At 36.3% G+C, this 23,936-nt stretch overlaps 1 protein-coding gene across 18 annotated transcripts in view; it reads right to left on the reverse strand.

Annotated features, from left to right (window-relative positions):
- Positions 1-23,936, reverse strand: part of KCNMA1 (potassium calcium-activated channel subfamily M alpha 1) — a 545,549-nt gene that overhangs the window by 287,155 nt on the left and 234,458 nt on the right. For all 18 annotated transcript variants that reach the window (XM_026056020.1, XM_026056024.1, XM_026056027.1 and 15 more), the window contains exon 3: positions 11,072-11,133. In XM_026056020.1, coding sequence (XP_025911805.1) covers positions 11,072-11,133 — 62 coding nt within the window. The remainder of the gene's footprint in view (positions 1-11,071; positions 11,134-23,936) is intronic.

Raw genomic sequence — 23,936 nt, forward strand, 5'->3', positions numbered from 1 at the left:
ATACAAGAGAGACATGGAGCTACCGCAGCAAGTCCAACAAAGGGCCGCAGGAATGACTAAGGACTGGAAAATCTCTCATACGAGGAGAGGCTGAGAGAGCTGGGACTGTTCAGCCTGGAGAAGAGCAGGCTCAGGGGGATCTGATCAATATGTATAAATACCTGATGGGGGGGAATAAAAAAGATGGAGCCAGACTCTTCTCAGTGGTATTGAGTGAAAGGACAAGAGGAAAGAGTCACAAACTGAAATACAGAAAATTCCATTTAGTATAAGGTGGTTTTTTTTGTTTTTTGTTTTTTGTTTTTTTTTTTTTTAAACGGAGAGGGTAGTTGAACACCGGAACAGGTTGCCCAGGGAGGTCGTGGAGTCTCCATCCTTGGAGATATTCAACACCCAACTGGACATGGCCCTGAGCAACCTGCTGTAGGTGACCCTGCTTTGAGCAGGAGGCTTGGGCTAGATGATCTCCAGAGGTCCCTTCTAGCCTCAGCTGCTCTGTGGTTCTACATCCAGACAGTTAAAGTAAAGTTACTTGTTGAAATATAAACTGATCAGTAAAATATGGAAAACAAACCAAATAGAAGATGATAATGGCTTATTTGCAGAACTGCATATACATAATAGATACATATTTTATACCACAGCTTAATTTACTGATTTTTTAGTTTATTTATTAAATTTGATGCTATACCATCACCATGGTATAACATTATCTATCATTCATCCACTTGACGTTATATTTCAGAAATGTCAATCATATTGCAATATTTTATAAAGCCTAACATTTCAGAAAATTTATGTTATTGCAATTTATCCCACCATCAGGATTATGTAACATTATTAATAAAAAATTCTGAACAACACTAAGGAGAAAAATTAGTAACCAATGTTTCCCAAAAGGCTCACTTTGCCAATTATTATACAAGGAAACATTTTAGGGGCCATTTTATCCCAAGTCTATCCAAAATATTTCTCATTTACTCATTTTCAACAATGAATTAGAATTTATAAAGACTACTGAACAACCACAATCTACTGTCACTGATTAATAGAAATTTCGTTGTATTGTTTTGCCTGGAGAAAACAGGATATTTGCATATTGCCTACCCAGTGATTATGTACAACTAGCGAAAATCATTGTAATCCAATGTTGATTCATCAATGTGATAAGCACATACAGAAGAATTATCTCTATTTATAATAATAAACTAGTTGGAGACTACTAGAAAAATTTATGAAGAATTTTTACAGTCTTCCTCCACCCATAAGTAGACTGGAAGGGTTACTCAGGTAGTCTTTTACAAATTTAATCCACGTATAATTTACGAAACTTAAAGTCTTTGAATAAGCATGTCTGAGAACCAATACAAACACCAAACTAAGGATGGATAGCACAGAAAATATGCATCTAAATTGCACACGTACACCTTGTATTATATTCAACTTTTTGAATAATTTAAGACAGACAACACCTATAATCATTGGTTGCTGTATCACAGAGACAGATTTCTACCAATAACCCCAGGAAACTCAATCATAGCTAATCCTAAAAAAATAAATCAGAGAAAAAAAATCTGCTGTCATGCAAGAGAAAATGCATCTTGTCATGCATTATCTATGTTCACACAATTAATTGTGTAACTGCCCTTGAAATTTCTTCTGCCATTTCTCATACCCCAATTCATGTCATGTGAGAGATTTCAAATGCTACCATTACTGAAGTTTCAAAATCTTGCAAACATTTGTGTTCCTTCTGTGTACATACAGCATTTCATGCAATGTGGTTCTGCCTTTGACCTGGGCAGCTAAGTACTTAGTAACACAAAGGACAGAATAATTATTTGTTTTTTCCCCACTTTCTAGCTTTTTTCTTTTGCTTTTTGCCATATAATAATCACAGCACTGTTGTTGCTGGATTTTACTCATGGTTAACCCCATCCATACCTACCAAGGGCTTTGCATCTTTCTGGTATTGAACTGCCTGCAGAGGCCATGCATTGCATTGCCTACCCACTTCAACTGCAGCATCCTGTTGCAAAAGCAGTAATGACCACTGAGCCTTGGCTATGGACACTTTCCTGTGAAACTCTCTGCACATCACCACAGAAAATTAGTTCATAGACAAGGTTTTTCTTCTGCATATCACTTTTCAATTAAATCCACAATGGTGTACACATGGTTACCTATTACAAAAACAGTAAAGATAAAATGAGCTTTATCTGGCCTTACCCATGACTGAAAAAAATAATTTGATGCTATATCAACGTAAAGGGTGTTGACTGAGTCTTTGTAAACAGTATATTTTGTCATTTCCCAGAAATCAGCAGTAGGAACAGCATGGTTAATCAGTCTTAATCAGTCTTTAGAGACGTGCATGAAATAACAGTAAAGACTAAGTGATTTGAAAGTAATGACTCAATAGATTTTCATTTACATATTTAATCTAAATTTTCTTTACATCAGAACCAAAAAGTGACACCTGTCACTCAGACTACTGAGCAATTAATAAAATTGAGAGATGGTTTTAGGAATTAACTTTTTATTTTTTCCTATTTTTATAGAGTAGAGGTGGGGAGAACAAATCCAACCAGATTTACTTCAGCATGGGACAAAATTTATCAGCTTAAAGCAAGTGCCAAGAGTTGCTGGAGTATTAACCAAATAAAGAAGAACAATAACAACAATAATCAAAATTGACAAGGAGACTGGCTGCAAGGTACCACGGGGTATTTGGATAGTCTGCATGAGAGCATCTGTATTATTTCCCAAGAATTCTCATTATGTAGGGAATAATTCTTTTTTAATCTACTTGTCAAGATACAGATCATTGTAATTTTAGCAATTTGAGCAATGGTAAATATCATATAATAACATTTCCTTGAACCAGATCCCAGAATTAAAGTCAGCTTCTTCATCTCTACTCATGCATCACAAAAAAAGAAACAACTGTAGTGTACACTTGAAAGTATGAAGGAATGTTCCAAAGAGCATTTAGTGTGGGTTAATGAGTGCAGTAAGTCAAAAAAGTTTTATGAACATAATTAAGATATTTTGCATAAAAATAAATTTCACTATAAATAGGAAGAGGAGGCACAAAGCTTAGTATAATTTAAGCCCTACTTAAGTCCTCACATATGAGGACTGAAATGCTACACAGAATCTGTATGCACTTAATATACTGGTAAATGTAATACTTCAATAACAAAGGAGCCTGAACTACAAGAGATGTCCTGAGCAAAATGGTACTGCATAGCTCTAAAGCTGGTCACTGGAGTGGAAAACAGCAGCATTCTCTTAAAACTGCAAGACATATACCTAAAAGAAAATTACATTCAAAACATTTATGAACCATTTATGAAATGAACCAAACTGTCACCTTAAGCTTATAATAAAATTTATTAGAATATTTTGTGAAATAAGAAAATCAGAGATCAAAACATTGAAATTTCTCTACTGAGAGCTGTATTTCTGGGCATCTTAGACATATGTTGATTTTCTTGTAAGTCATGTCAGGTCATTGAGATTCACTTGAAATTCAGATGCAGCTGCCCAATATTGTCTAATTTAAAACTGAAATTTCAATTGCTTTTTTCCTAGAACTATGAAACCGAGAAAGAGTCATCACAGCGTTCTGCAGATAAGCGCAGGTAATGTGGAAAACCTGAATGATCTGTAGTGGAAATAGGACACTGGTATCTAAAAATATTTGACACAGACTTAATCATCTATCTAGTTAAACTTTGTACCTCAGACATATCTTTAAAATGGGTAACATAGTCTAAAGAAATACACAAGAAAGATGCGAGTTCTCCAGGGCAGTGACAGGTTATATTTGTACTACATTTAAATAAATAATCCTCATCAGGCTTGTAGGATTTTTATAAAACATTTTAACCAATTATCTTTCACAAGACAAGATGGTAACAGTAGCAAACACGCAGCAAAGCCAAACATGCTACACAAATACAACTTATCCTCAAATATTCCCACATAATAACTGAGTTCATGAGTATATGAAATAAAATGTCACACAGGAAAGAAATAATTTTGCTAGCAAACCATTCCAAAAGAACATTAGTGGCTTTGCTAATGACACTTTTCTCCTTGCACAGTCACACAGGAAATCTCTCAAATAGAATATTTCCAATGCATTCTCCCTAAATTTAGTCTCATACACTGGCAAAAAGCTCAGTGTGAATTCTCCAAACAACATGAAACCAGACATTTAATTTTTGCATTGTTATGGCAAGCACATTCTAGTATAGTATCCCTGACAGCTTGGTTTCCAGGTGGTAAGCAATTATTACTGCTGGTAAGCAAGTAGGTAACAAAGCCTTGCTTCACTCTGAATAATAAAGACAAGGCCAAAGAACTGACCTGAAAGGCACCACATGAGATGGAGTTCAAGAAAACTCTATTCCAAAAGGAACAGAGAAAACTTTATTACAAAAGAGAAGGACAATCCTTTCTAGAAATACTTCATATGTAGGACAGTATGCAAGAATTCAATTAGTGTGTCATTCAGTGACAGTGTACTTTTATACAGCCAAATATCTGYATGTATTGTTTTTTCTATATTTAATAAAACTCAGACAGGAGAAGAATGGATAATGTACTAGTCAATCTGTGCAGTTAAGCAGAAGACATGACAAAGTAGCTTTGCAATTAAAGATGTTTTCTTTTTTCTTATCAAATTCTTTGATTAATGTTTGAAATTAACTTTGTGGTTCTCTGTCAAAGAGCACTATCTGAGCACACCATAACTTGGAACAGAGCTCTAAAGATAATTAATCTGAACAATTAAGACTCTGTTGTAAATTTCATTATCCTATTCTCTCCAAGAATTAATTCACAATTAATACAATCCCAAGTGAGCCAAGCTGCTTCACTCACTTGCAAGGTGGTGGACGATCAGTATCCTTCAAACCTTAATTTGTGGTAGCTAAAGCATACATCTTTGTGCTCCCTCTCCTGTCACAGCATTGATGAAAGAGTTTGTAGATGAGGAGGATATATAGGGTATTTTCTGAGTTTCAGAACTTGGGACATTTTTAAGGAAGGTCTAGAAAAGACATATTTCCAAAAAAGCACAAAAGCTCATTTTAAAGAATTAATTTAAAAATCAAGGTAAGAATGACACAAACATGCATTTTTCTTAAGGTATACTTAATGACAACTTGATAGATTTACATTTAGGCAGTATTTAGGTTCCCTGCATATCAAACCTATATGCAGAAGGAGCAAGTATTTCTGAGATCCTCTCAAACATACAAAGAGAAACTGAATGTTGGGGTGGGGGGAGCATAGTTGCCTATAGGTTTAACTTTTCTATTTTCCATATATAAAAAGAGATAAAGCTGTCTAATTAAGAAAGCAACAGTTGAGGACAAGCTCTGGGCTCAGCATGAATTGATATGTTTGTGTATATATGTGTATAAATCTTCCGATTCACAGTTCCACTGTTATTCTTAGATCCAGCTGTTTTACACTCATTGCCACATGGCACTTTTATGTCCTATTCTAATCAAGTATATTATGCAACACAATATTGGGAAAATTTAGCCATTTAATACTAACTACACTGGTCCCTTTGAAAATGCAATTGCCAAAAAACAAAACTGAAAAACCCAACATGCAAGTGAAACATATAAAGCAAGTTGTGAGGCTTCTATATTTTCATCTTGTCATTGATCAGCTTTATTATTCCTATGTGGACCTGAGATTTTAATGAAAGGACTCCAGTAAGTGATGCAAATTTCAAGAGACAGGGCTGAAATAACTGGTCATTAGAAAGCAAGCTCCTCTGATGCTCCTCATACTGATGCTTACATATTGCATTGCATTGTAGCCCAGCACAGTGAGCCAGAACCAGAGCAGGAAACGTGTATTCACATTGTAAACACTTTCCACACTACTGCCATCCCAAGAAAGGGAAAGTGGGGAGCCCCGAGTTACCAGCTTAGTGAATATTGAGGCTCTGCTACTGCTTTTACTAATCATGCCTAAAGATGATCGCAGCAAGCAGATATTATTCTCTACTGTCACCAGTGCAGCATGGTATGCAGAGGTCAGGATGACAAACGAAAATGACATCATCATTAAGGATGAATTGCCTATTTCCAATAAAACTCAGAAAAGTACTTCCATATGTATTTGTAACAAAGCTATTACAAACAGAAGGATAAACAGAAGTGAGCTAGGGAAGGAAGGAGTCTGTGCAAACTCTTTATAAAAATGCATGGAAAATGCAAAGTACTGGCACGTGCCTGGCTCTCTATTCTACTGCAGCACAGTCAGTGGACTCTACAGGACCACCTAAAGGGTATACAGACATTGACTCAGGTTTTCCTCTTAACAATTAGGGATGATTTCATTATTTTCTTACTTTGAAGAACTAATGATGAATAATTTTAAAGGAAACATGAATTGGAAAAGAACCACCATTATGATATGTGATGCTATTCTGTACTAAAGTAGATCACTTTCTTAATCAAAAATCTTCTAAGTAGCCCCTTATGCCTTTTTATTCGAACGTTCTGGTTTTATTCGAACGTTCTGGTTTTATTCGAACTACAACCAGAAGATAGACATTAAAGTGAACCAGTCTCTAAAAATAAAAATGCAGTGATTTGGTTACTTGTTACCTGAAAATTAAAATAATTATGTGAGTGATATTTACAGAATCTTTTTAGCAAATTTTCCATATTTAGCTGCTACTTCCAGTATTTAAAAATTTCAATGTCCAAGATAACAGTATTTGATTAATGTAATTCCACAAAAAAAGGGAGGAAGAAGTTTAGTCTTTAGTAATAAGTGAAACATTTCCTACCAGGATTTAATCGCTAGGTATGTCAAGATAGTCATTTTCTCTGCTAAATGATTTCCCAGTTTAAGGACTGAAATCTGCCATTAGCTGCTAGCATGTATCACTGAAAGTATATATATTCACTTTGAAGAAAAGTGTTCTATATATATATCTTATGGTACTTCGAGATAATGATTCAAGCTGGTGAAGGTAAGAAGTGGAGGCACTGAGTAAACATTACAGGATAATCTTACTGAAGATTATTGGAATAATTCTTATAACCTTCAAAATGAAAAGCCTTCGTTCTTTCCACCAAGAATGAAGTTTCTTGAGATTTTTGTTCAGAACCTTTCAGGTGAGTAAACAGCTGCTTTTTACTCTGAAAAGTCAATTCAGCTTCATGCAGATGCATTTGATCACAGCAGTGCTCATTTTTTGCAATTTAGCATGGCACACAGATCCCTAAGTTTGTGCCAGAACCAGAATTACTACAGACATGTTTTATAGCAATGCACAGTAGCTAATTGGCTCTGCTGAGATATAGGACTAATTGGTACGGAGAAAGTGCTATGCTGAGGAAGCTGCACTGTCTCCTAAGCCTAAATCTCCCCGGATAGCATTGCACTTGTCTGGGAGCGTTTCCGTCAGAGAGGTGAACTGGGTGGCACAGAAACGCTCCTAGTCAACACTCCTTCCAGCTGCGACAGCACGCTTCCCTGCAGCGCCACACTACCATCATTTCCCATTTGATCTACGCATCCTATTTGATATCTACGTATGAACTTTTAAGGGATTTCTCCAGGCATGTATACAAGCCTTTTCACAGGGGATGGTACTGCTGACACAGGTAAAGCACAGACGGTCACTGAAGTGGCCTCTAACACTTTCACATAAAGCTTGCCGTTAAGCGAAAAAGAACGTGGAGCTCTGTTTTTGTCTCTTTTTCCAGGGCCACTGCTACAAACACAAGCTGGACCTGGATGCCACTTCTGTCTCATGCATCATCAAAAAAGCAGGCTTAGTTTTTATTTACAGGAGGGAAGAGGAGAACAGAAGAAAATAAAGAGCTTTTTGTCCTGTGAAATTCTGGGGAAAAAAGAAAAGACTTAGAATATTTCCATAACCTCCTTCCTTCCTTGTTTTTCGGCAGCCTTTTCTAGGGAGATTTCTTTTTCTGCAGTTAATGGAAAGAGACTGCTAATGTTATCATTAAAAAGAACATATACGTTCTGAGACATCCCACTAGGGTGAGGGTCACCTTAAAAATAGGTATTTGGTACACTTCTTTTTAGTGTATTTTCCCTTTCTTTGGATTCATAAGAACTATTTGCATGACAACAACTCTTTAATGATAACAATGTTTTGGAGTTTTATGCAAGTTATATTTTAATGTCAAAAAAAGAGTAACTGGTGCTCTTAAAAATAATTAAAGAATTTAATATAGGTCCTGTTCCAGCCTCTGAAAATGAAAAGTCCATCATTTTAAGACACACCCGTCAATGTGCACTGCAATATACCAAATATACCACTAGTATCATCATCTTAACTCTCAGTAAATGACCTATAGAAGCCTTCATTTTTCTGTATCTTTGCAGATCGTTGGTCATAAAATTAACCAAGTTTTTGTAACATTTTATCAGTGTTTTTACTCTCAATTTACTTTGATTTTTCCACAAGAGGCCCTCAAAAATACACAGGAAAAAAAAAAAACAAAACAAACCACAGTCACAGTATACGCTAGGAAAATAAGCGGCAGATCTGATCTTCCACTGATCTGCAGCACATTTTTTAATTTGCAGCAACAGTGTGAATGTGAAGTATACATAAAACCCCAGCAAATCAGAATAACCCCATTTTTGTAAAGATGTATGTTAATAAAAAGGTTCAGAAAAATTAAAAAACATTGTTATCCCCAAACCTAATATTTTCATAATTCATCTACTCATTGTTTACAAGAGCAGAAGCAAAATAAACATGAAGACACATTTTTGTGCTATAAATTCATCAGTTTTCTTTCATATCTTTGTTTTTTGATAGTTTTCACAGTGTATATTAGCCTCTACATTCCAGCTAGAAATTTTGTATCAGCTATAATCTAACTATAAACTAAAAATGTACAATATAGCTGATATTCTACTGGAACTTTTCATTATTTGAACAGGGAAGTGGAGCTTTCATAGAAAAAGAAAGGGAATTATTCTCACTTATCACACATTTAAGGATCTTAAATAGACTGCTATTTCACCACATTTTTTTCTGCATTGCTTTAATGCATGTCAGGTCAGCTGCTAATACAAAATAAAGCAAAATTTTTCACTTCAAGGAGTTATCTGGGGAGGTTTTTAACCTGAATTAAACTAAAAACAGTCTTTTGTTAAAAAAAAAGAAGTGTGTATGGGAAGAAAGGTAGAGGTAGTAAGAAGGAGAAAACAGAAAATATGTGCTAGTAGAGCATATTGACCTGAGGTTGCTGAATGTAAACTGTAGTAGTGAGTTAAACATTGGCTGAAAACCTACAGAAACCTGCAGTTAAAATGCTTTTCTGTCCCCATTAAACGAGCTGCCAGTAAGTGGTAGCAGTACACAAATTAGGTAGCCCGCAGAAAGGTTAAGCACCCCACAGAAATCTGACACCCCCCTAGAATTTTCTCAGTTTTGCCGTCCTTGAGGAAAACAAAGTCTTCCGGAACACAGTGCCTGAAAATCATTATATGCTTAATTAGCTTCACAACAGACAATTGCCCCCAGAAATAGATATCTGTATTTCAATGGTCTGAAACTGAAACATGAATGGAAACAAATTTCACTCTATTTGATACTTTTTACTTGGACATGCTGGGCATGGACTAGTTTTGCCATCGTGCTTTTAAAAGTTTTTATAAAGATCTTCAGAAAATCACCATCTTACATGCTTCACTAGCGACATATTAAATAAAAATTGGCTAAAATGAATGAGGACTCTCAACATAATGCTAAGAAGAAGGAGGGACGGGGGGAAGATTTGTCCTCACTTCAAGGGTAGCTCAAGGTAGAATTTGAGTTTTTCCACCACTAAGTACCTCTCCACAAAGAAAATCTCCACCTCAAGTTACTTACGTTAAGCTTGAGACACCTAGACTACAAAAGCATGGCTTGAAACTCACACAGTATAGAGCTGACATCCATGTATTCAAGAACCCTTTTGCTGGTGCTACCACCTGCCTGGACATCAATAACTACAGATGTCACAAGTGAAATGCCTTATTTTCTGGGTCACATAAGCATGCTTTCATAACACAGTCACTGCTGTTACAGACAGCTATGCGAGCTCGCAAGGAGCAGTCCCAGCATCCTACTGCATCTTAACTGTTGCAGTAAAGGAAAGCCCAAAATTAGTCTGGAGAAAAGCATCGGGTATGCGCTCCTAGAGCTTTAAAATACTATTGATACTTCAGAATATCATCTTCCCTACATAACTGAATTCAACAGAATAATACTCCATTAAGTCCCTCTCCATGGGGTCCTTCCGTGTTAAGCTACGGATTCGCCTCTTACACCAGTGACAATGATGATCTTGAGATCAAGGAAATCAAAGGAAGGATATTATTAATTACATTGTTTTGTATTAAAGCATTGTATGCCTCAAAATGTCACTGTGGAACTTTCTGTTGCCTGTCCTAAAACACAGCACCACATGAAAGGGCTGTCATGTGACTACATTACCTTTCCAAAAATACTGAGATGCTTCTCAGACTTTTACAGCTAACCCTAGTTTGGGAAAAATCTATCAAACTCAGGAGCTGGAAATCTGAATAGGTATGCTAGATAAAATACCTGTACTGTCTACTTCATTCAGCGTTTTTTTTGTTTTCAGAGGTGTTGTGTCTTTGAGACACAAAATGATTTCCTCCGCAAACTGTATTTTTTTGGCAAGTATCCTTCCCCTGTATTTCTTATCCTAGTCTTGAGTCTGAAAGATTCTACATAAGCTCACCAAACTGAAAAAAATATAAATTTTACAACAGTATGTATAATCTCAACATGCAGAAGTACTGTTTTTCTCTCTCTACTCTTTCTGCAGATCCGATGTGACTGAGTTCAATCTAGTTTATGCAAGATTTTTTTCCCCATCCCTAAATTATTTTGGAAGACTATACAATATTATAAAGTTCTTCGCACTCAGGCGGTGAGAATAAAGCACTGAATTGAGGTAGATGAATGGAGCAATTTAAAGATTTATAATTGCTGTGGGAAAGGAGGGAAAGGAAAATGTATTAGAATACTCACTTTGACGAATCTATGAAGTATATTACAAGAGCACCAATACTAAGAGCGAAGACTAATACAACCTACAAAAGAAAAGAAAAAAAGTAATTACTTAACAGTGTTGGAATGAAACATTTAAGCTTTTACACAAAAAAGACAGGTAAAATAAATCATAAAATAGAATTCTTTTCATTTCAGCTGTCATTTTCTTCATGAAAACTAATCCTGCTTGCATTTCAAACACAATATATTATCATAGGATGCTTTCTTGCATTGAAGAACAGCCACAAAGAAGCTGAATCCCAGCTCAGGGAAATACAGTCTACAGATAGGTCCTGGATCCTAATTTCTACTAAACTAGACACTTAAATTTCAAATGACAAGCAACCCCACTGCATGGCATTCAAGTCACAGTGTAGCTTTACCAGAGCTATCCTTCAAGACTACAGCAAGAAGCATTTGCTCATTCCTTTTACATAACCAAGAGCAATGACAGATTAGACTGAATTTTTATTTACATACACTACATACGTGGATGTGAAATCCACATGATAAATATTCGGCTGTGTAAAAATATGTATTTTCCTTCCCCTGTGCACTAAGGTTATTTTCAACTTTCAAACAGGTTAAAACAATAGCTTGAGGCAGCTCGATCTAAAATAAAGAATACATAACCCAGGCGCTCCACATTTCCAACTTCTTCCCCCCATCTAAACCAGATGATTTTGTTAGGTATGGCCTCCAGCCCTTATTATCAAGGCAGAACTTGCCTTTCTAACTAGTACAGCAGAAGCTGGATTAACCACCTCCATCTGTGTCCAGCTTTCCTCCCTCCCAAACATAAAGCCAATATAATTGTCCATTGTAGTGACCCTTAAAAGATTCAGCAGCACTGTGGAAAGATTTAGTTTCACATCTTATCCAAAGTAGACCCATATCTACACAGGACAGCATAACTGAAACTTCTGCACTCAAATTTTGTCTTAAATAATCATGAAGTAAACAATAGTTTGCGTACACACTGTGACTGAGATTACTGATGCTCTTGCTCAAGATTTGTCTCTTTAATGATATCATCCACTGGATAATTTAGAGCTTGAAAACATGAACCCAGTAAACTATTGCTTATAACCTAGAAGATAATTCTTCTGGAAGCAATCAGAAAAGATTCCTGTCTGCTGCACTGAGGATGGGAAACAGATAGGAAATCACATCTCTTGCAACTCTTATCTGACCTGCTGGTCCACAGCTTCAAAACAGTGTCTTTCAGCCTTCTAGCAGGCACTTCTTGAACAGCTGTTTACAAGTAATGTCCCTTAAAAAAAACCCCACAGAACTGATCACTCATGATTGGATAGACCAGAGGGTACCACCAGGTACCCTGGCACCACCAGGAACATGCAGCTTCTCACTGCCAGTTAAATTACGAACTTAGGCCAGAAGTAGCTAAAACTTAACACATCTTTAGACTATCACATATGTGAAATACACTAGTGGTGTCACTCCAGTTCTGAGTGAGCAGATTTAGTGATCTGTATGAATACCACCACCACTGTTGCTACTTTTGTTGACAACCTCAACTGTTCAAGCAACAGATGGACACAAAAAACAAAAATTTGTTCATTCAATACTGACTTCAGGACTAGAAGCTTGCACTGAAAATTATCAGACCACATTTGACTAACAACAGAAATCCATTCTCAAAGACTGTTTCAGTAGAGCCTTGAATCATCCATGATTCAACAACTCCTCCCTTCTAAATATGAGAAAGAATTTGCATGGAAATTCTCTTCCAGCTACAAATTTCATTATAGTTACTAGACTAACTTCAAAATTTCTGTTCTCAAGATTCTCCTCAGTTTGTATTTTGTTTGTTTTCTGTGCGGACCTTTCCTTTTAGCCCATTAAATGAAAAACAATATTCTATAAGATTTGGAAATTATTTTTCATCAGGATTCCAGGGAAAAAGGATTTTATTATCTTTTTAGAATTTAAAGAACTTAAATATCATTTTTAAAAGAGCAAGACACTTACTATCAACATCTACACAGTAAAAAAGAAAAATTCTTAGTAACTATTATAAGTTAAAACATCTCTTTCTGAAGCTACCATATTAGGAAGGAACCCAGCACTCATACTGCAGGCAATACAAGGGCATGTGCAATGTGACAATTCTAAGCAGACATAATGAAACAAGAAAGTGGAAGCTTCTCTACTCTCACAGCTTTCACTGAATGATGTAATGGCAGTACCAGAAGCAAGGTACAATTGTAATTATGTATCATACCATTGAGCTTTGCAGGGTCAAAATCATCAAACATGCATATGTTTCCCAATAAAAGAAAGAGACTTACCCAATGTCCTAATATTATGTCATAGCTATAATTGGGTAAAAAAAATTCTGAACATACTTGAACTCCTGATCAACTGAGTGTTGTTTTTGATTAATTTTTCATCCCTTTTATAACTTATTCACCACAATTTTTTCCATTGTGAATGTCTGATAAAGAATGTTTTGCTTAAGTGAATACAATTACCCGTGTCTTATCTGATCTTTTATCATCCACATCAGTGAGACACAATAGTCAAATTCAAGGAGTGAAGCACGAAATCCCTCAAGTAACATTTTTATTACTTAAGTGTCAACATCTAGAGTTTAATTCTGCTTTCTTTAAACTACACTATTGATCGGATGTGTACGGGTGTTATAAGGTGACACGAGCTATTAAAACCATATCAACTAGTAAGAGTTTGATTGCATGGTAAGAAACAAATGCAGTGAGTAGAACTTGTCGATTGTTACCTGGCAACATCCACTGAATTATGATTAGCAGTGGTCCCAAGCCCAATTTTTTTCCTCAGAATTAAGTTGCTGAGAATGTGATTGATTTTATTTCCCCCCCCCTAGTATTTCAAATCACACACAGCCACTGGGTTTGGATCCGAATCAAACTTGCTACATTCTTTAGCTCTAGAATTATTTGTTATCAATAAATCTTTCACATCTTCACATCTTTTCTGAAAACAGAGTTAACCAAACTGTTGAAGCTCAGGGAACACATTACTTAAATCACTGCTTAAATTTTTGGTGAAAGTTTTCACTTGACCCAAATCTGTTTTAAACACAATCATTCAATGTTACATGCTTTAGAGCAAAGTACTAACAGTGAAGTTCTGTAAAATCCACAAGTAAAGTTGGAATTTGGTTTTGCATAACTGGTCCTAGGTCACAACATGCACTCATCATCTACTGGGCAAAAAAGTCCTCTGGAACAAAAACAATGTAATTATATACCAGCCTTGCACTGCAGTCATATCTGGTCTCTTAATAAATATCACTGTGGTGCTTGACTAACGTTAGATAGATCCTGGGTAAGATCTTCCAAAATACTTAAGGAATCTGAATGTTCTACAAAAATTCATACAAAAATTCATACAACTGATTAAAATGCAAATGTCTCCATTCTGCAAGAAGGTCCAGTTTCCCATGCTACTCTAAACAGTGAGATAGGGACACAAAACAACTACATCATTCCCCTATTACAGTGTATACTTACTTTTAAATCAAGACTTATTCCCACTCCTATCACCCCAAACCGCACACCTAGCATTACAATTCATAATCCCCTAATTCACAGAAAGGGCATCAACAGAGAATGGAATATTAAATACTCTCTTTATCCTGCTTGCAGAGAAACATATTTTTCCATTACTAAGTGACAGAGGTATCAGGTCGAGCTTGAATATACCAAATGTGTGGAGAAAGCAGGGCCTGAAGCAACTAGGTTAGAGTTATATTAAAAACAAACAAAAAAATTAATCTCCTTCTGTGTCATACTAATCTCTTTGATATAGTTCCAGATGCAAGCTTGTTCCTACATTCCCATATCAAAAGCTGAATACACCCTGATTATTTAGATGCAGAAAGACAAAAAAAGCTCAAAGTTACTGAGTTTAGGACTACTTTCAGATTTGAGTCCTTGCAAGATTTTTATGGGAGCCAGCGCCTGTGTTTGGAAACTTTTGCTATCTTTGAAGTGTGGTAGAAAGCTAGATAGACTGATAGCCCAAACTCCCAGCAACTAGAATCTAAGGGAAGGAAAGAAGCATATACATAAGTGAATTATTGCCTTGTTTGCTAACTAGGCCAAGGGGAGAAAAAGCTTGCTTGCTCTGTTTATTATTCCAATGCATTTGGCACAACTTTATTATTGCTACACATCCATTATAGCTTCCCTCTCCCTCTCTGGAAGGGCCGAATCTTTTAATTTATAATAACTTGCTGTTTGTTTAAGATTGAGAAATGTGAAGTCATATGCTAGCAGCTACAGTGACTAAGCACTTAGTATTGAGTTAAAAATAAACATCAATCTGATTAAAGGAAAGAGGGAAAAAGCATGGAATAATTGCTGCATATCCTTAAGTCTTTAAAAAAAAAAAAATCCAACCACAGAGTTCAACAAAAGTGTACAGTATCTTTTGAGGCAGAAATTAACGAAACAGAAAAAATCCACTTAAAAAAAAACTGTAAAAAAGATATGCTTTCCCATAAAAGTAAGCAGCTCCAGAAGAGCTTTGACTACGTCAAGATCCACATACACATTAAGAACAACCACAAGAAAGCAAAAAAACAAAAACACTGAAACAGTGAAACTGCAGGGAAAGTATAGGCATTGAGAAAATACTGTTAGAATGAAGAATGATAACTCCAGAGGGATCAGCACACCTCCCAGGCCAGGCCTATGTAACAAAAATAACAATATTGATAACCTGACGGGTGGCACTGTTTCCCCTGTATCTGAACTGATGTCCTGGCATTATTGAAGAAACATGGAAAAATGGAAAGGCTGTTCACATGTGGGAGGACAGATATAATTAACACACACACAGCAATGAGTAGTGTAAAGCCTCTACAGTAGAAACTTCTGCTCAATCTCTCATTGTGCCAGAATATTTGAGCCTTCTGTGAATGAGATATGCAAAACAGCACTGAACTGAAGAGGCTGAGCAGTAATCAAAGAGGGAATGGACATTCTTATTCTTATAACTCCTCTCCACATTAGGTATTAAAATAAGCAGTACACAGTGAAAAGAAAATCTTTCAGGAGTCCTGTAATGCCAAACACTTCAGGGCACAGCCCTTAACTATTGGGAGTTTAAAGGAAAAGTCCCTGGGAGTCCATTTTTCCCTATCAGCCTTGTAATGAATGTGTCAGAAACATCATACTGAAAATCTGGACTATTTATGTACTCTTATATAGCAGTCTCTGTTCCTCTAAATTACTAACAAAGTGTTGGCACCACAGGTGTTCTCCCTGGATTTAATTTTGATATGTATATCCACAACAAATAGCACTTCAGTCCATGACAAATCCCACAGAAGCTGTGAATTCATCCTGAAGGAAGTATTATTTGTGTACATAGAGAGGTTTTAAACTCTTATCTGAAATCAAAAATAAGCCAGGAATAAAAACAGTTTCCAAGGTATTTGTTGCGCTAGCTAAATTCCACTCTGATTAGTTACAATCTGGCTGCATTTATTCCCTCAGTTTGGATGCAGAATCACGTAAAATGCTTCAAACAGCACTCTGAATTTCCAAACTCTCCCCTCTCTTCCCTCTGCTAACTCTTTTATATCTGTATGCCTATACTGGCATATTTGCTGAAGATCCATCAGAGGCAGCTCAATCAGTAACGCTTAAAGACTTTTACAAAGTAAATCTAAATTAAAAGCATGTTAAAAATTGCTTTCTGTCTCCTTTTTTCCATCTCTTTCTGTCTTGTTCTGGGAATTTTTTTTTTCCCCTCTTCTTCTTTCTTTCTGATGGTTCCTACAAATTTAATAAACTTTCTGGTTTTCTAAATGAGTAGTAGGGTAAGAGATACCATATACATATTTATATATACATTTATTTAAAGGAAATGTTTTATATATTTCATATACTTTCCAATAAAACACTGTACTATCACACTATGACATTTCAGATTGTGAACTTCAAAAGAACATCTTTTAAGGAAATGCATATAAAAAGCATATCAGCACAGAGGTTTCTGTCAAAACATAGCATTATGTTGAACTTGGTGTCTCTGAGGAAACTAGCATTTTATTTTGTGCTTCTACCCCACGTTTTTGTTTCAAAACAGTCCTCTTATGTCTGCAAGGCAGGAGGAGAGAAGATAGGTCAGATGCACCATAGGCAGGCAGGGAGCTCCACCATTCCCACTCAGCAGAGGTCACTCGAGCATCCGTCTGGGGGTGCCCTCAGGGCAAGCATACCAACCTCCTCCATAAAGGAGTCCTTTTTGCTACTTGCATAACACTTCTTTATGGCCCGTTTCTCTGTCCCAGTCATCAGGGTAGAAAACTTGTACCCTGAATGAGATAGGTCACTCTCCACCTTTTTTTGCTTCTGAACAGTTTATTCCTTTGAGATGACTGCATTGGATTTCTATTGGAGCTAGTGAATGGAAATATCTCATGTGACATCCTCTAGCTTAATCATTTTATTTAATAAGACTAGGTTTATAGAGGCACTGGAGAGTAACTGGTTCTTATTAAGCTTGGGGAAGGGGGGGAGAGGAAATCTAAATAAATAAAACATTTTATGGAAGCAAAGAGGGTGGAAAAGTTCCCCTGAGAGTCCTTATCTTTCTATCTGATGACAATCTATTTTGGCATATTGTTCTTCAGAATTCTGTCTGAAATTCTTATTATGGTAAGGTTACAATAACAATTTATATTTTTCAGCACTAAGCCATAAGTCTCTACTGCACTGCTTCAAATGTATTAAGCTGTTCTTTATTAATATTTTTAGACTTTCACTTAATTTTAATTTCCACATGCATACAGTGATTTCTGTTAATGAACTGCTGAGGTTTTTGTATAAATGCTTTAAAATAAAGCTCTATCAGCATCCGTATGTTGAATTACTTAATGAGAACACAAATTATTTCTTACACAATAAAGACACATCCTGGTTTAATTCAGGGATTTTGGAACCCCAAGGTTTGTATTAATAACTTGCCAGTAGCCTGAGGCTGTTTCCACCTAATTTCAAAGAAAATGTATGTACTTTAAATATCAAAACAAACTTCCTTTAACCATAACAATGAAATTCAGTTTTATTCCTTTGATAGACAAACAGAATTTACTTGTCTGGGTTTATTAGGAATGGAAATCTGCATTTTTAAGGACAGACCAGGTGCAAGTTACCTTTCAGAAGTAGGAAATGCTTAATGCTTGCTTGGCAATCCCAGCATTAATTTTAAGACTCTAGAATATGCACCAGCATCAGTACAACTACTACAGTGTAACAATAGTAAGACTTGAGCAAGTCTAGACCACACAGTGGTCAAAATGGCTTACTTAAATTGATGTCTCATTAACTGATACTCCATTTGCAAACAAAATTCAGAAAGCATTCCATGTAAGCAAAGCCATCAGTGGTAAGAAATTATGTACTGCAGTTGATATAAAAAGCCAAGCAATTAATACCTCTTAAGTTACTATAAATATAGATAGAGTTATTTACTATAATGCAGTATATGCTTAGAGCAATGCTTGCTCTGAAAATCAGTGTTCTCCACTCATTTTTGGTAGCACTTGCTCCATTAAATGTTTGTCTTTATTATTCCCTTTGAACATATGACACTGAACTAAAGCAGCTGCGTTGTGTTAAATCATGCAATTCATATTGATTCATCCAACAAGATAGGCTTCAGAGGTACATGGTTTGTCAAGACAAATAAAATGTAATATATTTTTATAGCAAGCAATAGGGAATTTCATTTCAGATAATTAAAAAAAAGAAAAAGAAAAAAAAGTATAACCTGCTACCCAGGAGTAAAGCAGGAGTGATGATCTCCAAAGTCTATCAGCAGGACCTAGTACGATGCTCCGGGTGGAGCTGTCTACTGACTTTTCTCTGGACTTAACACATTGCCCTGTCTCCAGTTTTTCTGGTTCTCCTTCTTTACCTGGCCCCTCCCATGCCAATGTATAAATCATTGAAGTGATGAAGACAAAGGTACAAAATATTACCAGTAACACTTTCCCCCCTCTACTCTATGAGGTCGCAATTCYTGGGGGCTCTCAGGAGGTTGTTCTGTTTCATACAGGTTTCCAAGATCATATTTCTCGTTGATGAAACGCTCTCTTAATATCTTCCAGAATAACTGCTTACAATTCCACCTTCTCTTTAAAGAAAACTATCTAACCGCACATCTGTTGTTGTGGGCCACCTTACAACAGCAAACAAGGACATGCAAACAAGTGAGGGCTGGAGTGGGCGAATGAGAGGAGAAAGCTAAAGTAATAAAATAATAAAAAGATAAAATAAGATTCCATTTCCTGCCTCCCAGCAGTAAATAATAGACACAAATGACAAACAAGGATTCTAAGAAACTGGAAAATTTCCTGTCATTTACCTTTCTTGACAAATATAGGGATACAGAGATTTTGCAGCTAACACATTCCCTGTAAAAGAGCCATGCATGCTGGAATACATTCATGTGACGAATATGCAGTGATATAGGCATCAGTTCTCCTGTGAGCCCTGGCAAAGTGCAAATTCTACAGCCAGCACCTGCTCTTGTCTAAAGGATACACACTAACCACTATGAATCTTAAAGGATACGTCTGTGGGATAGCGTATGAGCTAGTAAATCTGTCTTGGTGACTTATTGATCCTGCCCTTTAACATGCAGAAGAGGCAGGTGGTGGAGGGAAAAAAAAAAAAAAAGTGTCTACAGTTTCTTCCATGCTTTGAATGTCAGATAGGATTTAGAATCCAATTCTAGAAGAAATGAAATACCTCCACACAAGACAGCGAGCAACCTCATCTTTTAGTGAGGTGAGAAAAGATTCAAGAGCACTCAACTCTTCACGGAGTCAGTCCCTACCAACTCTTAGTTTTGAGTCTGAATCGACAAAATTATAGCATTAAATCCAACCTTTGCAACCTTGAGGGCCCACATTATAACCTTCTCAGGCACCCAAAGACTTGAAAGTGTTTGCATGCAAATTATTAACTTTTGATCATATCACTGGCTTTTTGATTTTGTGTACCTTTATGACACAAAGAGTTAACTAAAGGTTAATTAGCAATTAAAACCTACAGTAAATGAATTAGTCACCAACCTGCAGTAAAAAGAGAAATGAAAACTTAGACAGTTTTACGAGATTCTTTGCAATAAAAATTTTGCCCTTCTTGGGCAAAGCCCAAATATGCTTACCAATTTACAGAGAAAAGTCAAAGTCTGTAAACCAATAGGCAGTAAGGTCTCAGTCAGTTTCTCCAGGAAAATTCACAGCAAGGATTTCCTTTTAAAAATAACACAGAGGCAGCAATAAAGTAGGTCAGCAGGAGCCCTGGATGATGATGAGCAATCAGAAGACTTGGTTATTTTCCCTAGTTCTGCCACTCATCCGCTGGATGACCTAAAGCATTTCACTTCCCCTCACCAGGCTCCCAATTTTTCCTCTTCCTTTTGATTGGCAAGGATCCCGCATGTCAACTCATTAGGGCAACAGCTGTCTTTCATTACAGGTGTTTGCAATGGATCTAGCACAGCTGAGGCCTCTACTGCTGCTATAATAATAATATAAAAAAAAAGTGAGTAGGACAATATGCAAAATTCTGAGCACCTTCTATGAAAGAAAAGGGACTTTATTTATTCAGGGATTTTATTTGAATAGAAAAGCTTTAATATCTCTTTCTACAGTTACTTCTCATTTATCTTTGTGATATTACAATTTTGGTCCCATTAAGTCACCTATGTACACTGACATCCAGTGTAGTAGGGTTTTAATTGATCACTGACACTAAAATGATGTATTTAGTATAAACACCTCTTCAAAATGTAATTCATATTTATCTGTATCTCTGTTTTTACAGACCTGTGTAACAGCTACAATAAATAAGAAATGTAGAAACAAAATTCCTGGGGAGAGGAAACAAACACAGCAGACACAGAAGAGTTACAAAGAAAAGGAGAACTAGCCTGCGCATGCTGGGTTACATTTTCAGTTCCCAGGTACAGTACCTGCACATCACAACAGTAACCCGAGTATCTGAAAGGTACAAGGGAGATGCATGGCAAAGCCCTAAATCACTGCAAGCTTGCCAAACTATTCATGTAGTTGAGGTAGTAAGTAATTAAGATAACTGTAGTAAGTAATTAAGATAACTGGTCACCGGGAGTAGGATATGTGACATCTCTGAATACAACCACACACAAGAAAACTAGCAAATTCAGTTTGTGTCTGCCATCAGCTGGATTTTATTCTCTCTCCAGTAAAGGATCCAACCCTCTTTGTAGGATCATACATACACTTTAGCAGACTACCTTCTCTTTGAGCAGACTGCTTGAAATTAGGAAGAGCCTTTCCTATTGAAGGGATGCTGTGGGATCAAAATTCAAGAATCATTAGAGTTGACATCAGACACAGGAGCATGAAAAATCAAAGCAAGGAATGAGCCAAAGAAAGGGAATATCTTAATGTGCTTCCCTACCCACCCACTCAATCTCATTTTAGGAAGAATTATTTTTAAAGAAATATCCTGTTCTGTACATGCTTCTAATACGTGTTCATATTTTGAATTTGTTTTTCTTTCTTTATGCAAAGTGATTTTTTTCTTTAACTTTTCCACTGACATATTGACAATAAGATGAAATCTTCTGTTCAATCCATAAATTTGAAAAAACTGAGATTTTCTAATTAGTGAAAAAATACAAGACAAAAAGTCCCATCTGTTAATGGTGCTCTGTAGCTTGAAGTTAATTAGGTTTGCTGGGAGAGCGCCTGGCAATGTGACGAATTAAAGTGCATGCAACTTTGCCAATTCAGTATTTAATTTAATTAGTCAAAAAAATAGCAGTACTTTCTATCACAATGTGTCATTTTTTAGTGCTAAATCCTGAATTGGTAGCATGTATGTATGTATGTATATATATATATATATATATGTCCCTTGTCCACCCCCCCCACACACACACATACATAAAAAGCCCTTCCTCCTGTTTACCTAGAAGTCAACCAAACCATGTCCCATTAAGGTCAACAACAAAAATACAGTTCACTTTGCTTATAACAGTAAGAGCATAACCCACTTTGCTTTCCACTGATCCACTGACGCATGTCTGGGTCTGTGGTCACACTGAGCAAATGAGATATGCCAATAACAGTTACCTATAAACTGTTCTTCAAGTTGTCATTGCTCTCATTTCCCTTTTTAAGCTCTTCATAGCATGGCAGTAGCTAAGGGACATCAGTGAGCCTACCTGTGGGTCACTTCAGAGAAATGATCTATTTGCCTGTCAAACAACCAAACCACGCTGAAAAGCCAACAAGCTCAACCGTGCAAAACTGCTCAAAGGCAAAACAAAAACCAGCTCTGGAGTGTGGTACACACGATGCAGCAAACGGCGTTTGCACGCATAATCATGGCTAATTATTCACAATCCCATCCCCAGTGCTGGCCTCTGAAAAGCCTCTGCTTACTGTGTCAGGCCCTCAAATGCAGCTTATTAATTTTTTGGTTGAATTCATGTGTTATAGTTGTGACAGAAGGCTTTTTACCTCCAGATAAAGACTTGGAACAAAATAAACTCATATGGGACTCCCTGTCCTACAAATGCTTCATCTCACCTCCTGACAAGAAAGAGACTAAGGTAAGAGAAATGCAGAGGTAAGCAAAGCCGCATGCGCTTTCTGGTACAGTAGCTGCACAAAAAGTCTCCAAACATGTATGGGACACCTTGAAATGCAACAAAAGTGTAGTAACTTATGGAAAGAATAAGAGAGACAAGCTCTCACCCCAAAATCAGAACCAGAATCTATATAATTAATTAAATTTGAAAATAATCCAACTACAGGGGTTCAAGATAAGGGGAATGAATGACCTGAAGCAAAGGAGAAATCAAATAAGGCCTATACCAGTAAAAAGTCACCACTTGCCAATAGTTAACAGAGACCTGGATCTAGAATAGTGCAATACTTAGCTGTTTCACAGACTTCTAAAGACAGGTAGCCGTCAACAACATGACTTTTTAATGGGGACAACTATACCTTCAGAGATTTGCACAAGTAGGAACTCACCGTATCTGGATTCACGTGGTCTACTCAGTGCCTAAGCACAGCTTATTGTCAGCATCATCACTAGCTTTCTTTTAGCAATTAAATGAAGTATCAAACACTGGACATCAATGAACAAAATCAATGTGAGGATATCAGGCTAACAGGAAGGGGGAAAAACTGCTGTTGATGCCGTTGAACAACACTAGTTTTAAAGGTCACCTTTGTAAGGATTTTTTTTTTTTTAGCATACTGTTTTTACTCCTCTTCTCTGGCATTGTTTGTCCTTCAGTCATTTTGCCAAAACTGATAGCTTTGACTGATGGCCACAGGAAAACATCTCTCATACTGATCCACTCTGAAGTCTGAAAAATTGGTGTTTTTGATGATTAGGAACAAATCTAAACCTACTTAATCACCCAGCCTTATATGAGCATCTGACAATACAGAAAGCTGCCTTTAATTAGTATACAAAGGAAAACTATAGAGAGAGCAACAGTCTGAGCAGTGACAAAATTTTAGTCATTGTACAAGCTTAATACTTACATTATACCTCAACTTATCTTAAAATAGAAAATAAAAGGCATAATAATTTTCTAGTGGCTATTTCTAAGTATAATTTGAATTAGAACTCCCAATTTCCTATGGTAACATAAATACAGAAAATGTGAACTCTTGTTTTTAGACAAATTTGAAGTAATAAGCCTGCCAATTAAATTTTTTTACACAGTCATTAATCATGAGATCTGAGATTTCTACGTAATTATGTAGTAAGATTTAAAGAATTCAGGGGAGCAACTAAACATAACA

The sequence above is a fragment of the Apteryx rowi genome, unplaced genomic scaffold, assembly GCF_003343035.1.
Source record: "Apteryx rowi isolate R43461 unplaced genomic scaffold, aptRow1 scaffold_129, whole genome shotgun sequence".
NCBI lineage: Eukaryota > Metazoa > Chordata > Aves > Apterygiformes > Apterygidae > Apteryx > Apteryx rowi.